Source organism: Phymastichus coffea, unplaced genomic scaffold, assembly GCF_024137745.1.
Source record: "Phymastichus coffea isolate CEN01 unplaced genomic scaffold, Cenicafe_Pcof_1.1 PCOF00006, whole genome shotgun sequence".
NCBI classification, from domain to species: domain Eukaryota; kingdom Metazoa; phylum Arthropoda; class Insecta; order Hymenoptera; family Eulophidae; genus Phymastichus; species Phymastichus coffea.
Genome location: NW_026706817.1, coordinates 675878 through 693081, shown reverse-complemented (window position 1 = coordinate 693081; position 17204 = coordinate 675878). Strand labels below are relative to the sequence as shown.

At 38.2% G+C, this 17204-nt stretch overlaps 1 protein-coding gene across 1 annotated transcript; it reads left to right on the top strand.

Annotated features, from left to right (window-relative positions):
• Positions 1-6288: 6288 nt before the first annotated feature.
• Positions 6289-16877, top strand: LOC131668637 (piggyBac transposable element-derived protein 3-like). The gene is made up of 3 exons (XM_058942979.1): positions 6289-6531; positions 15978-16173; positions 16372-16877. The coding sequence occupies exons 1-3, from the start codon at positions 6289-6291 to the stop codon at positions 16875-16877; spliced, it is 945 nt and encodes a 314-aa protein (XP_058798962.1).
• Positions 16878-17204: the final 327 nt, after the last annotated feature.

The following is a 17204-nucleotide window of genomic DNA, read 5'->3' as shown; positions in this document are numbered from 1 at the left end:
TATGACTCGCGCGGACTGTCAAGCGTGGCTATGCGAAATAGCCGTGATCGGCTTAGGTTAGAGAGAGAGAGGGCGCGTTAGGGGCAACGACCGTTTCTTATCGATCCACTTGATCCAGGTAAGACCTGTCTTGGTAGTCATAAATTCATATTCTCCTATGTCCATTTTTGTTGTTGATTTTTTATCATTGATATTCGTTGGTAGACCAGAAAGATTCTGACGAACCGTGCCACATGCGTTTATTTTATCTTCATTCAGTGATGAAAGAAGTTCCACCCCAGTAAAAAAATTATCGAAATATACGTGATGATTGCCATCATCAAGTTCTCGTGTAAGGTCTTTTACAACTTTTGTTCCCAATTGTTTTTCAGTGTTGTCTGCTTTTCCAGTATAGATTTGAAACTGGCATACGTAACCAGACTCATCTGCGCGAGTCCAGCGCTTATATCCGCGCTTTATAGGTTTAGCTGGCATGTACTGTTTCATAGTACTTCTTCCCTTGAATTTTATCATAGACTCATCTACAGATTGGTGCTTACCAAGATTGAAACTTTCTTTGAAGGTTCGAGAAAGCTCGTCTAAAAGTGGTCTTACCTTATACAGTTTATTGTAATTTGGATCACCTTTTTTTGGTTCTTTAGAGTTGTTGTTGACATGCATATGAGACAGAAAAAAACTAAAACGATTAACAGTCATGAGAGATGATATGTAAGAATCACGTAGCTGAGGGTTTTCACTCCAATAATCTCGGTAAGATGGCAATTTTTTTATACCCATCAGAATGTTAATGCCTAAAAATATTTTTAATTCTTCTTTTGTGATGGGATCTTGCTTACCCTTTTTTTGAGAAATGTATAGATTAGTTTGATGTATAATATGATCCAATAGATCAGAAGAAAATAAACAAGAGAATATTGGACCAAAGCTTTTAGAAAACATAAAATCCGATCTTGGCCGACTAACAGACTCCCAAATATCAGATTGATTTGAATCATCAATGTCTTCTGCGTCCATTGATTTTTCTTCGTCATCGTTATTATTTACAGTAGAAACATTTTCGTCTAAAAGTGATCTTGAGTTCACAACGTCTTCTTCGTTGTCAGAATCTTGAAGCCCATCAACCGTTTCAGAATTGCTAGGAATTTCGGTTGTAACAACATTTTTTTTTCTCCCCATATTTATAACTTTTTGTAACGTTGAATACTTTCAATGTGCAAAAAGTAACTTTTATAAAAAAAATATAAGCTCGCGAAGTCATGTAAAAATATAAAATTAGTATTAGTTTTGATCAATAGCATTTGCAATGAAAAGTCAGAATTTTTGAAAATATTTCAGGATTGTAAAAAAAGTTATTATGTTTATTTCCTATTCATAATAAAAAAGAGTTGTGATAAAAACAAAAAATTACCTCGAAATATATCACCTCATCTACGATTTCAACGATTTAGATGTAAACCTAAACTACATATAATTTTGATCTCGATTTTTATAAAGTGATTTCGAATTGGATTCAACAACAAGTAATGATTTATGAGCTGTTTTTAAAATTTTGACACTACCATCTTAGATCCGCGATTTTGAATTGAAAATTTGACAATTTTGATGTTAGATTTGTGATCGGCAATCTTAAAAACTCCCAAGTAGAGATTTTCAAGTTAATACATTTATTTTTTTTTAATTTCTGCCGCCATCTTAAATACGCCATTTTGAATTGAAAACTTTGGAATTCCGACTTTATTTTTATAATCAGCGACCCCAAAACCCTCGAGTAGAGATTTTTAAGCTGATATATCTCTTTTTTTTCAAAATTTTGGAACCGCCATCTTGAATACGCCATTTTGAATTGAAAATTTTGGAATTTGGACTTCATATTCGTAATCAGCGACCTCGAAAACCCCCGAGTACAGATTTTCAAGTTAATACACTGATTATGTTTTTCAATTCTCCGAAAAAAATGACATTTTTTCATGTTTGTTTATTTATATAACAATTATAATAAACAATTTTGCCAAATAAACCATTTTCTTATATTCTGTTACTAATAAATTAGTATATGAACAAAAAAACCAGATGTAAATATGTTAACAATTGATTCAATAGCGAAAATGTGAAGTCAAGTTGGTGGTAACCCACGTTACCACAGTGCAACAAAGGGTTAAAGCAACATTAGTAAATTATTCAATACAGGATGAAACGCCCAGCCAGACTACTGCCGAACAAAACTTAATATTACCGGTCTCAGTTAGAATTAAAGAAGCCCTTATAAAAGTGCCTTCATTCGATGGCACAAACTTGCCTCATTTCCTACGCACATGTCGCCGTGCTTAGAGACTGGTACCGTTGGAAACTCAAACAGAATTAATAAAGTTCCTAACGAACAAGTTAGATGACAGGGCCTATGTGGCTATCGAAGGTCTTCAATTCACTAACCTCGAAGATTTTTCGATACAGTTGAGACAATTCTTTTCACCAAGCACCAGCACGAACACTTATCGCGGCGAGCTTGCGGAGATAGTAAAAGAACGTGGTGAGGCCATATTAGATTATATTAATAGAATAACCAACAATAGAGACTGCATATAAGATGCAATTAGAAATGAAACAAAATCAGAATTGTTCTTAATGGAGAAGGTAAAATTAGACAACGAAACTATAGAAGGATTTCGCGGCAGTCTATATTTCAATTTTCGCTGCCGACTAGAAAACCGGAAAGGTATGACGCTGCAAGAAGTCTTCAACTACGCAATAAAGGTAGAAAAACAGATTCAGAGAGACAGGCAAAAACATGGTGCAAACGAGTCATGAAAGCTGTTACCGACAAGCGGTAGACTACCTCAAGCAGGACAACCAACTATAGCCCATCAATAAATGGAACAGCCGGTCCAACGAATACAAATGCAATCAACGTCATCACCGGCGCATCCTAGTCCACGAAGGAGGCCTAGAAATCCAAACTTACCACCGTCACCTAAATTTGAGAAAAAATCATACAATGCAGAAGCCAATTGCACGCATTGCAAAAGAACCGGACATCATGTAAATAACTGCCTAAATCTCAAGTACAAAGCATGTTGCGAAAAATAAGAAAGAAAACTAGCGGCAAAACGTACAGGCAGCCCCGCAAGCCCAGGGCGCGCCGTGGCCTGCCATGAACCAGCGCTTAGTGAATGCAATAGAAAAAATCAATCTACCATATAAATTTAGGATGCTCAGAGGTAATACCAGTTATTGAACTTAAATCCGATGATTTTTATACAAAACAAATCGACGCTATGTTCGATTCAGGAGCAGAGCCAAATATAATAAAAATATCTGCTTTATCCCGCGACCACTATTTAAACTTACAAAACGCACCTTTGATCCGTGGAGTAACAGGCGGAGACATCTGCTCTTAAGGTACCACGCTAATCTGCCTGGCAGATTCTCAAACTGACTTTGTCGTTGTAACCGATGATTTTCCCATAGCTACAACCGCTTTGTTAGGAGCCTATTTTTTAAAAAGTAATAGAGCATGCATTGATTTCGCGTTAGAAACAATGTTCACTCCCGTAAAAATTTATCCCTTCCTAAACAAATTAATATACAAAATTCCGGCATATACAACTTTAGTTCCCAGACTACCCTTTGTAAATCCGATTTCTTTTTACAGAGGTTACATACTTGAGTTAGAGTTCGGTGACTCAAATATTAAAGCAGGAAATGTACTAGTCGACAATTTTTTTTCCAAAACTCAATCTTTATCCGGAAGTAATGTATTACCTAATGAACGTAACGACAGGGTTTATGAAAGATCCAGAAGATCACGAATCAAGTTATTATCACAAACAGGAATCGGTTTCCTCTTTTCCAACACACATGATATGAGCGACCTGGAAGACGTAAGCGAAAACGAGAACAGCTCGATAAAAACCTTTTATAAAATTAACGATTTACAAGAATCTTAAAGAAACTTATTGATCTTGATCTAAACCCTAACAAAAATTATAACGTAAACAGAATCAGATTACCTATAAACGAGGCACCACAGACTGAGGATGCATAGAACAGGCCTCATTTATTGGTTCAGAATTACTTCAAAGGAAACACCTCTATCACAATAGATAATGTGATACAGAATCTAGACATTTCAGTTCAAGAATATGTTGAAACTACGAAAGAAATATTAAATTAAAACAATGAAACAGAAATCAATCAAATCCATGTGCTTACTACATTTAAGCTCGACTCAGAAGGCAATACATACAAAATGTTTGACGAAACTTCAGGCTACCCAGTTACACAAAAATTTCCATCAGCTCCCGGAATTTCAAAACCACAAAATAATTCGGGTTCGGATCGTAGTCGAGTCTATCAGATTATGGATCTGATTAACTTCGGTGAGTTACCCGACGATAAAATACAGAGATTTTGAAACTTAGTCGAAAAAAACGGAAAAGGTCTCTTTATTTACCTACTGAAAACTTAACGTCCACCAATGCGGCAAGACACAGAATAATAACGACAGATGACGTTCCTGTATCTATACGCCAATATCTAATTCCACAAAAGATGCAAGAAATTTATTTGAAAATGAAGTTGTAAAACTCTTAGCAGCTGGAATTATAGAACCATCGGAAAGTGATTATAACGCACCTCTTATTATCGTATCTAAACAAGAAAACGAATGGAGAGTTGTAGTCGACTTCCAGACTTCCGAGAGTTAAACAAAAAAACTATATCTGATCCTTACCCGATCCTGAATTTAATAAATAATCTGACGCAATTAAATGGTTCTAACATATTCTTGATTCTTGACATGCAAAGTGGATTTTATCAAATTGAATTAGACCCCCGTGACCGCCATAAAACTGCATTTTCTACTCCCTTTGGCCGATCTCAATTCGTTAGAATGCCTTTTGGATTGAAAAATGTGCCCAGTACCTTCCAACGCATGATAGATAATGTACTAAGACGTATTCAAGGGAAAATTGTACTCGCATATATCGATGATCTTAACATCTTTGCAAGAAATATTGATGAGCAAGATCAGAAATTTCTTTTGACAGCTGAAATATTCATAAAGGCAAACTTAAAATTCAACCCCAAAAAGTGCAGGCTTTATCGCGAAGAAGCAAACTATCTTGGACATGTGCTGACTCCCGAAGGAATAAAACCGGATCTTAAAAAAACAAAAGCAATAAAGAAGTTTCCATTACCAGAAAATCCAACTGCTGTGAAATCATTTCACGGATTAGCCAAGTTATTCCAAATTTTTCCACAATTGCAAAACCTTTAACAGATCTAGTCAAGAAAGACGTCCCATTTACCTGGGAAGAGCATCAACAAAATTCCTTTGATTACCTAAAACATTGTTTGACGTCTGAGCCAATCTTGATACATCCAAATTTTGAAAAACGATTTTTCGTAACTACTGACGCCTCGAAATACGCTATAGGACGATTTTTGAGCTAGAGACGCAAACATTTACAGTTACCAGTTTAATTCACCTCTAGAATACTCACCAAAGCTGAAGTAAATTACAGTACAATAGAAAAGGAGTTACTCGCGATAGTATATTGTATAGAGCAATTCAGATACTACATATTCGCTCGAGAATTCACCGTATTCACGGACCACCAGTCACTAGTTTAGCTACGAAATCTCAAAATTCCAAACTCTCGTTTAGAAAGGTAGGAGTATAAGCTATCAGAATACGACTTTACTATTATCTATAGCTCTGATAAGGACAGTCGCGTCGCTGATCCATTATCTACATATCCACCGTAACCTCAAGATATACTTGTGATCAGAAAATGGAATCAAAAACGACAAGCGCAGAGTTACCAGTAAAGCGTCCGGAAAATGATAAAAAAAAACACGAATTAATATTCGAAAAAGGCGAATTTATTGCCGTGAGGACGATTGATGATTCATTTTACCTATGCAAGACCATGCAGGATATATATAAACACTCACACCGAATCAAGATCCGATGACTGACAGAGAATAAAAACGACAAGACACTCTTCAATACAGACTATGATGATAAAATCGATTTTCACTGCATTTTGACAGACGTGTATCTCTAAAAGGTTCCAGGAACGACATACCGACTTTCAAATCAAGAACGGAAGAAAATAGAACAAATCCTGAAGGACTCCATTAACATAGAACTACACAAGAAATCTAACGATATGAATTCTCTACAAAATCCCAACCCAACCCACAAGAAACAGAACAGCATGGGACATAGTAAATCCCGCTATAGGCTCTTTCACTGATCTAGAACTAAATCGAGACGACATATACATGAACGACTTAATGAATTCTCCCGTAAACAGAGAAACAATCATTAGTCCTGACGAATTAACAAATGCAGAAGACGACCTTATGATGGGAAATGAACTTCAGAATCAAACTGGACCTTCAATACGTAATCCAAGCTTTAAAATAGAAAGTAGTCAAAGGCAAGATAAAATGCAAAATGACTCTGAAGACGAGTCTGATGATGACAATCTATCCGAAGTAAAATATGAATTCGGCCGTAGTGAAGTAAGCAGACCGAGGCCAGCTATATTATAGCTATATTTCTATATTATAGAAATCAGGGATAATTTTTTACTTGCGAAGGATAACCTTACTCACCTTGTAACACTCAAAAATCAACCTATAGATTCTGGAGCCATTACCCTTCAAAATGCAGATGAACTTCCGTTTCACCATGAAAAACAAATAACTAATAACACTGCCAGTAAAAGAAAACATGAGAATCACAATAGACCCAGAAATTTTGAAAAACACAATAGAATCCCTCATAGATGTATGCCTCTCACTTAGTTTGACTTCCGTTAGAATATCAAAAACGAGCAGAATTGACGATACAGAGTGGAACGAGACCGTTGATCTTCTCAAAATTTATTTCAAAGGAAGCCAAACTAAAATCTTGATTTGTGTAAATTTAATACAGCTACCAGACCGTGTCATTACAGAAAAAATAGTTATTGAGATTCATGAGTACCCGATAAATAGACACAAGGGTGTCACAAAAACTTACAAGCGTATTCGGCAAGATTATTACTGGCCAAATATGAAAAAACAAATACAAGAGCTTATAACCACCATAGGGGGCTTTCTCGGAGCTGGCCGGGAGAGAAACCTCGTAAGGCAGCATCTGCAGGGTTATCTTCGGAGGAGACATGGCTCCGTGTAGCCTGAGGAACCATCATGTAGATCTGGCTAACTCGGTTAGCTACAAAGGTTTGCCAATGTGACGGATGCTCCCGGAGCCATGGTAGTGTCACCGAGGAATCTAACCAGCAGATTATCTTACTGGGCCCGAGGATGGAACCATCGCTGCCACTAATCGAGCCAGGTATAAGGCTGCACAGAGTTCCAATCAGGGCACGCTTATTGACTTGATCGATGTCACCTTAGGTTTTGCTACGAGCAATCAGGAGCGCCAGGCACCTTGAGAAAAGTAGAGTCACAAAGTAGCAGTCACAAAGTAGAGGTAGACTCCATAAGCTCGCTTGGAAGCATCGCAAAAGCTGCGCAGGAACCAGAGTGTATCGTTGTTGTATCCTAGAAAACGAGGAATAGTGATGTCTTTCACGTCATGGAGTTGTCTGCAGAAAGTAGCACATTCTTCCAGGGACTTGGGATCTAGTGGTGAGTCCCAGTCGCAGTCCTGCATCCAAAGTTTCTGAATCAGAACTTCGCCTTGGATAGGAACTGGATCCAACCAGCCCACTAGGTCAAATAAGCTTGCGACCACCGACAAAAGTTCCCTCTTGGTGGTTGGCGTGATAAGATGATGGTTCTTGATCCGGAATCCGAAGGCATCTAAACGTGGTCAACAGCGAGGTCCCGACGTAGGCACTATGTTTTCTTCAGCTAGCGGCAAATCCTAAATGGAGACATTGATCAGGCCTGCCGGCAGCGTGGGATGATTCGATGATCATTTATCGAGATTGATTCCTGGCATCCATAGCCAAATCCAAGGAATCAGCTCCGACGAAAGTGTCGTCAACGTGGGTGTTGCGATGCAAGATATCGGCTCCCAGCGGGAACTCGACTCGTTCATCGGAGGCCAACTGGCGGAGCGCTTTGATGGTTTGGTATGGAGTACAAGAAGTACCAAAGGTGACGATGGTCATCCGAAAGAGCTGCATGGCCTGATCCGGGGCATCTCTCCAAACGATGCATAGACAGTCGGCGTCTTTCTCGTGAATTCGGAACTGACGAAACATCTTGACGATGTCTGCTGAAAAGACAAACCGATGATACCGCCAACATGAGAGGATAACTGCGATATCAGTCTGTAGCTTAGAACTAGAATAAAGGCAGTCGTTGAGGGACACCCAATTGTTGGCAGATTGGGAGGCGATAAAGATCACGCCGATCTTTCCACCGCCGTCACTCTTTAACGCGTCATGATGAGGTCATATACTACCCTTGGATGGTATCTATATCCTAATCATCAATTCTCTCCGTGCGATTCAGAGTTTCATACTTCACAAAGGTAGTATCGGCCTCACGCTTCTTCGGGTTTCGTCGAGAGCGACGTTCCGAACCCAGGACGTAAAGACCGAAGACATCCCTTCTATGTGTACGCACAAAATGATCTTCAAAAGCCTGGTCTTCCATGGATAGTTGAGGAATCGTGGATACCACCTCCAACACCTAGAATCACCGGAGTTCCATTGTCAGGTCCAAACTACTGGTCTCGGCGTGGAAGCATCGCAGACAAGATCGTGGGCCAAAGTTCATTGAGTATCCATCCAAGGACTGTCTTTTGAGCCATGGGTTCACTAGGTAAGTCCTTCCTCAAGCCGCTCAGCAGAAGCGTACGATAAATGTCAGCATGCAGAAAGCAGATAGATGATTCGGCCTTTCATACAATACTCTAGGTATGCTAGAGGTAGCCCGTGCAGATGAGACAAGGCCCTCGTAGTGACTGTCCTGCTAGGAAGAATCGTGGTGATTTTGGACAATACTACGGCTGTTAGATGCATCCAGAAGGACATGGTGAGAGATCAGAATGATATCCACCTCTCCTGAGGGTTGGCGGCAAACGTTGCCACCTACACCATTAATGGTCACCCGTGTGGACCACTTAGATAGATGTAGGGCCTGGACGACCTACTCAGGCAGGAAGATTGTTTCGAAGCCCTGATCCAGAAGCATACGTATTTCAATATTGGTGTTTTCCGAGTTGATAATCACTTGAGCCGTAGACAAAAGTACCACTCCTGCACAGTGTGAGTGTATAGAGAATATTCAGTGATGAAGGTTCCGAGATTATTTCCTGAGCTGCACAGGCCATCTGGACCGATCCCTTGGTTGGGACGGCTTTCTGGTGCATGAGAGTGTGGTTTAGTGCTCCGCAACCTGTTACCCTGCAACGGAAAGAGGATGGACATTTGCTAGCTTTAAAAATTTCAATAGGTTATGTACGAGGGTGGTCCGATAAGTACTTAGCCTACAAAAGAAAAACGAAAATTTTGGAAAAGTGACGTTTTATTTTTCAACATAGTCTCCTTTTAGTTCGATACACTTGACCCAGCGATGCTCCAACTTCTTTAACCCATCTAAAAAATACGTTTCCTCGAGGTCTGAAAAGTAGGCTTCTGTGGCAGCGATTACCTCCTCATTCGACTCAAATTTCTGCCCGGCGAGTGACTTTTTCAAGTTTGGAAACTAAAAGAAGTCGCACGGGGCTAAATCTGGAGAATACGGTGGATGGGGCAGCAGTTCGTAGCCTAATTCGACCAATTTGGCCATGGTGTGAGCGGAGTGCGGAGGTGTGAGCCGGTGCGTTGTCATGGTGGAAGAGCACTTTTTTCTTCGCCAAATGGGGCCGCTTTTTCTGCAATTCGACGTCGAATCGGCTCAATAATTCGGCATAGTACAGCCCTGTGACCGTTTTGTCCCTCTCCAGGTAGTCGATGTAGATCACATCTTGTGAATTCCAGAAAACGGTGGCCATCACCTTTCCGGCCGATGGGGCAGTCTTCGCCTTCTTCGGAGCACTTTCGCCAGGTAAAGTCCACTGTTTCGACTGTTCCTTGGTCTCTGGTGTATAGCAGTAGATCCATGTTTCGTCGACTGTCACGAAACGACGCAGAAACTCCTTCGGATTGCCCTTAAACAGCGTCAGACATTGCTCTGAAGTTGTCTCACGGTTGCGCTTATTGTCCGGAGTGAGCAAACGCGGCACCCGTCGCGCCGACAGCTTTCTCATGCCCAAAATTTCATGCAGGATATGACCCACGCGGTCTTTTGAGATGCCTACGATCTTAGCTATCTCGCGCACCTTCAATCGTCGATCTGCCAATACGAGATCGTGAATTTTTGTCACGTTATCCTTCGTGATAGCCGTTTTCGGAGCACCTGGACGTGGCTCTTCAAAAATCGACGTGCGACCACGTGGAAACTCGTTAAACCAATTTTTGTCGGTCGTCATCGAAGGAGAAGAGTCACCGTACACAGCATCCAAGCGCTTTTTGATTTCGCTGCGCGATTTCCCTTCCAAAAACAAGAATCGTATCACCGACCGATACTGCTCTTTTTCCATTTTTCAAAAATCAACGGACACACTTGCTTTCACGCGCTCTCAAAAATAAACTACAACTCCGATCCGGCTGAAATCTTGACAGTAACCATCGAGAAGGTTGTACTACGCGATAGAATATTTCTTTTGCGAGAGTGGCGCCATCGGGCGGTGAGGCTAAGTACTTATTGGACCACCCTCCTATAATTTCCGTGAAAAGGGGCTGAAAAGCGTTTTATGAATAAAAATTCAAAATCTAACTTGTGATATGCTTAATTTTTTATTAATTTATATTTTTTATAGAATTGTATTTATATTTTCGCTTTTACATATTTCAATTCGATGGCTAGAGGAAAAGATAGCAGATTAAAACTTGATGTAGATGTATAAATCCTAAGAATGTGCTGCTATTCTCAAAAAAGTTATAAAATCGAATTATAGCGTGACAAATTTCAAAAATTTTATTATTTCATCATATTTAGCTCTGGAAAATGTACGCCCTCAAATATTTTTCAATTTCATTGCATTAATAAATTTGTCTTTAAAATAAAAATTAATTTACGTGGTTCCGATGTACGAGGTGTGTTCAAAAAGTATGGTGACTTTGTATTTTTAAGAAAAAATATTTATTTATTTATCAATATTTATGTTGTCCCCTTCAAAGTAATCCCCCTCAGATACAATACACTTATGCCAACGGTTTTTCCAATCCTCAAAGCACTTCTCATAGGCACTTTTCGGTATAGCCTTGAGCTCTTCCAGTGATGCAGTCTTTATCTCTTCAATCGTTGCAAATCTCCGTCCTTTCATAGGTCTCTTTAGTTTTGGGAACAAGAAAAAGTTACATGGGGCGAAATCCGGTGAATATGGTGGCTGAGGCATGATTGTGGTGTTGTTTTTGGCCAAAAAATCTCTCACAAGCAAAGATGAGTGAGCAGGGGCATTATCGTGATACAAAAGCCATGAATTGTTTTTCCAGAATTCTGGGCGTTTTCTTCGTATTGCTTCTCGCAAACGGCGCATAAATTCAAGATAATACTGTTTATTGACCGTACGTCCATATGGTAAGAACTCCTGATGCACAATGCCATGGTAATCGAAGAAAACAGTGAGCAAAACTTTGACATTTGATCGAAATGGCGTGCTTTTTTCGGTCTTGGCTCATTTGGGCTCTTCCATTGGGACGATTGGACTTTGGTTTCGATATCATAACCATATACCCATGATTCGTCACCAGTTATGACCCTTTTGAGTAAATCTGGGTCGTCGTTGACGTCATTCAACAGTTCTTGAGCGATGCTCATGCGACGGTTCTTTTGGTCAAAATTTAGCAATTTCGGAACAAACTTCGCTGACACACGTCTCATGCCCAAACGTTAGAAAAAATTTCATGGCACGAGCCAAGCGATATATCAACATCCTCAGCAACTTCTCTGATAGTGATTCGACGATTTTCCAGAACAATTTTCTTCACTGCTTGAACGTTTTCATCAGTTGTTGACGTGCTTGGGCGTCCAGAGCGAGGCTCGTCATTGGCATCTTCCCGGCTATCTTGAAAGAGTTTGTACCACTTGTAAACATTTTTTTTACACAGAACAGTTTCACCGTATGCCACCGTCAACATTTCAAGTGTTTCGGAGCACTTTATTTTATTCTTTTCACAAAATTTGATGCAAATCCTTTGATCCATATTTTCCGATAGCAAGAAATCGCCGAGCACGCAAAACACTTATAATCTTTATGCCTCTCACAACCAAACAAAAAATGCTATACACTTGAAACTTGGTACAGATGTTTGGGAAGAGTGTACCAACATCGAAAGTACGTTGCCCGTGAAATTTGAAAAGTCACCTTACTTTTTGAACACACCTCGTATGTACACTTTTTTTCATCGAGTTACAACCAATAGAAAATTCATTCTAGAAACGTAAACGATGTAAAAATTACGGTCTGACGCCAAGCACTTCAGTATATTCTCTTTAAAGCCAACGACATAGCTGTGAATGAAATTTGGTAAATATTTGCAGTAAAAAAAATGAAGCATTCTTGTTATATCGTCAAATTTTATTCTAGTGAAAAAATATTCAAATCACTTTAAATACATAATATAAGACCAATTAAAGATATTTTAACTATTTGTTCAGACATATAAGTCTTTGGAAAAGTGAATTTGTTTTATTTCATACTTTATCCAGGCGCAAAATGGTGTAGGCCTCAGTTCGACGAGCTTCATTTCTTTAAGACACAGTAGGTAAACAATCCTCTTACATTCTTCAGAGCTAATCTAGATTGTATTTTTTATTCCTATTTGTATCGCCGCAGTTCTATTCTGCCCAGTCGAATGTTTACTTTGGCAAGGAATGGGTGGAAAATATGTTCGCTAAGGTAAATTAATTTAAGCACGTTTCAAATATTTATGATGTAGAGCGTTCTTCATTAATAAAAACATTACAGTTACCTTCATGTAATGACAATGAAGGTGTTAAGTGAAGAAGAAAAATGAAAAAAGCAAGAAGCGGTTCGGTTACGTCAAGAAATGACTAAAGAGCTCCGTCAACGTAATATATTACGAAGACGTGAATACGTTCTGCACGGATACTAACCCAAACAGATTCGCATTCCGAAGAAGTAGAAATTCAAGAAAAAGAGTTGACATCTACAAAAATTACAAGAGAATTGAGACTTGTTAATAGAATATCATATTCAGCAAACAAAAAATGAGAAAATGAAGATGAAAGTCGTGAAAAAGCAAATATCCAATAATCATGTGTCACAATCTCTTGAAACACAACTATTGATAAGTCCAACACTATTCATAAATGACTATCCTTCTCGATGTAGTTCAAAAAAATTCAAATCTTCTCAACTTTCTATACACATTCATAATCAATAAGATAACTTAGATACCAATGATATGGTATTCATAAATAGCTCTTACATTCAGGGCTCGGTTCATAATTGCGAATCAGAAACCCCTCAAATTGAAAAACCAAAAATAAGTATAATCAGTGTTAAAACGAAATCGAGATAGCAATTGCTGTTCGCGAAACGGAGAGAAAGAAAAGTAACTTAAAAAAATGTTAAAAGATTACTGTGAAATGCAAAAGAAAAATACAAAACACGCAGGTTCAGAAAAGTTAACTAATAAAAAAATTTATTTAATAAAGGAAAATAGAAAGTAATGTGGATACAATAATAAGCCAAGAAAAAATGAAAACAAGACAGAAATTGTTATTGTCTGAAGTGATTCAAGGATAATTAGGAGAAATACAACTCAACTAAGAACAAAAATCATGAAATAATAATTTTTGGATCAATCAATTAAGTTCAAATTCAAATTGAAAAAGATAAAACGATGTATTCAAAAATTGTCTCAGGCAAAATTGGAAAACAATACAAGTTTGTATCCCAGTTGTCACATTTAGCGAGGCTTTATTTACAAAAGAAAATGAGATATGTGAATGGCCTGAAAGTCACAAAATTAAACAAGAAGATTAAAAATTATCATATGGCAGTAAAAGAAAATATTCTGATTTTTCTTAAAAAAGATGAAAATTCTGTAGCTGCACCAGGAAAAAGAGATGTGATCAGTAAAAAAATCACTAAAAAACCACTAAAAACATTTTAAACAGCCGTAATTGATATAAATATCTATATTTGAACAATTTTTATTTGTTATGTTTTAAATGAAATTTAAAAGGTCAAAAATTATTGACGAAATGCTATCAGTGTAATATGTTTGAATTGAATTTTTAAATTGATGTATATTCGACGCCCTTTATCTTAACATCTTATGCGCAGGCGTTCTCCTTTTTTTCTCTTTTACCTCTCTCTCTACCTCTTCACTCTCTTTTGTGTTATAACGGGGTTGTTACTTGCCTGCGTTATTTCGCGAGAGAACGAAGAATATTATGTACAGCTCGTTGCGGGCATACAATAACCGCACGAGGCTATGCTCGGATGTCTAGTTATGCCGTAAGGCTTAACTCTTATTCAACTCTATTCAACTGTTTTAACTTTTGGAATTTCATAAGATAAGTTGGCGTGCAAATGTACGGGATTTCCATTCTCCATGAGGTTGGAGGAAAAAATCGTATGTCTAGTTATGCCCGCGGGAGCGTCGTGGATCAAGCAGCTAATCTTCGTATTAATTTATCAACGGGGGAACGTAGAAGGCAGTAGAGTTAGGTGTAAATAAGAGGAAGGTACATATAAGATAAAACGACGTTTATATAATATAAGGGTTTATAAGAAGTGCAGTGCAGCGATAAAGAGAGAGAGAATAACAAGCCAGCGAGAGAGAGACAGAGGATACGAGAAGGTACTTACATAGGACGACTGGACCACGGATGAGCCCTACTTGACGCTCAAATACAGTGAACCTGGCGACAACCTAGCACTCGCTTAATCCCACGCACTCTCTCACACAGCACTCTCGATGCACAAATTACAATCGGTTGTTTCTCCTTTGAGCTGCCACGAGGCCAAGTTGAGAGTCGAAAAGAGGTTGTCAATTTACAATGCGAAAGCCGGCCGGCGAGAACACGTGCGCTTTCGGACACGATCATAAGCTAGTGCCGCGGAAGAGCTCCCCACTCTCTCTCCTTCTCTGCCGAACATACAGTGCCCGTCAATCACTTTTGCCATGCTTACCTCAAAATTAGGCAAACTTGAAAGTTTTGTATCTCGGTCGGAAATCATCGTATCGCAATAAACCACAGGGCATTTTAAAGGTAATTGCAAAAGCTTCCATTTAAGACGTGCAGAGACTTAAAAATGAAAATATGTGTTTTTTACAGTAATAAAACTGATTAGAAAAATTTCAATTTTTTTAACTTCGACTTAAATCAATGCCAATTTAGAACCAGGCGGTGGAGGGCAAATTGACCTGAGGGGTTCGGAGGGTAATGTCTTTCCCTTTAAAATGAGCTCCCGCGGGGTTCTATCCGATGTTTTTTAACCGAGTTACGGCGTTTTTTGTAAAAAGCAACCTTCTTTTTCGAATCCTCAATTACTTCGACTTGCGTACGTTTTGGAAAAAAATGCCAAAGAGAAAAAAGTTTCATTTTGTGCCCAAGAATACGAAAATAAAGTCAAAATAAAGAAATAGAGAAAAAAATTTTTTTCGGTTTTTTAGCGCATTAAAAAAATAAAGGAATTTAACTTTTTTTTTACGCTTAGTTTTTAAATGTCTAGAGACGTAGTAAATCACAAAAAAACTAAAACTAAGCGTAAAAAAAAAGTTAAATGTAAGGAAAATCATTTTGACTTATCATTAGTCGATCTAAATACATTCATTGGAATCATTATAACAAGTTCATTCAATAAACGAAAATCTCAAAGAGATTATTGGTCAACTGACCCTTTTTTATCTTGTGAAAAAATTTCTTCAGCAATGTCACGATCTCATTTTGAAATGATAAAGTCTAAATTGAAATACTCAAAGGCCAAAGATAAAGATCCACAAGATAAGGCTTGGCGAGTTCGTGCTTTGTTGAAACTGTTTCAAAAGAATATTCTGAAGTTTGGCTTTTGGAATTCAGCTTTATCAGTGGATGAAATGATGGCTAAATCGTATGCTAGAACGTGTTTGAAACAGTTTATACGAGGAAAACCTACACCATTCGGTCTTAAATTTTGGGGTTTGTGCGCTACTAATGGATACTTATTCAATATAGATTTATACTGTGGAAAGAACTCTGTAATAGGAGATAAGTTATCTAAATGCGCTTTAGGATCTCGCGTGGTTTTACATTTATTGAAGCCTTTTTTTTAATTGACTTCTGATGCAACAATTCCTCTTTATCATCTTTATTTTGACAATTACTTTACAAATTTAGATCTTGTTGTGCATTTAAACCGATTAAAATTGAAATGTACTGGAACTGTTAGAGACAATCGTGTCCCAGTAAAAAATGTCATTCATAAAAAGGCTCCACGTGGAACATATGTAGTAAAGCATGAAAAAAACTCTGGAATAAATTACATCACGGTTATGGATTCAAAGCCAGTATTAATACTATCTACAGCTGCAGGAGTCACTCCATTATCATCAGCAAAGAGATACAGTTCGATCGAAAAAGAAAAAGTCGATATACCAGTTCTGCAAGCTTTTCACCTTTATAATCAGTCCATGGGTGGAGTTGATGTACACGACGGTCACTGTAACAATTTGTTGCCAAGTATTCGTTTAAAGAAGTGGACGTGGATGGTTTTCGTTAGACTTATCCAAGCAGCAATTACAAATGCAGTTGTAATATTCAATGCTGTTGATGATAGTAAAATAAAAGTTGGAACTAAAGAATTTGCAATGTCAATAGCGAAAAGTTACATTCATGATGCTTAAATAAAATAAGGAAAAGCATACAACAATTCGAAAAAAGAAATAGAACAAGTGTTCCATTTGTCCAATAAGAACATATGTGTACTGTGAGAAGTGCAGTTTGTTTTTTTGCAGTGCATGCATGAAAGCAAAGCATGTCTGATTACAGTGAGAGGCCAGGGAACTTACGATAAAAAAGCACCTCGTAGAGTGAGAGGAGAGGGGATTCACTATAAAAAAGCACCCCGAGGAGTGAGAGGCAAGGGGACTCACTATAAACAAGCACCTCGATGGAGACCTGATTTTACTACGTCCACGCTGTTATCTCTGGGTTACGCCAAGAGTAAAATA

Bases quoted from the DNA above. Each gene is read 5' to 3' on its own strand.
- LOC131668637 (XM_058942979.1), top strand. From the start codon at position 6,289: ATGAACGACTTAATGAATTCTCCCGTAAACAGAGAAACAATCATTAGT. The intron at 6,532-15,977 runs GTAAGCAGACCG...AAATACTCAAAG, and splicing joins ATGAATTCGGCCGTAGTGAA to GCCAAAGATAAAGATCCACA. The intron at 16,174-16,371 runs GTTTGTGCGCTA...TTACAAATTTAG, and splicing joins ATTCGGTCTTAAATTTTGGG to ATCTTGTTGTGCATTTAAAC.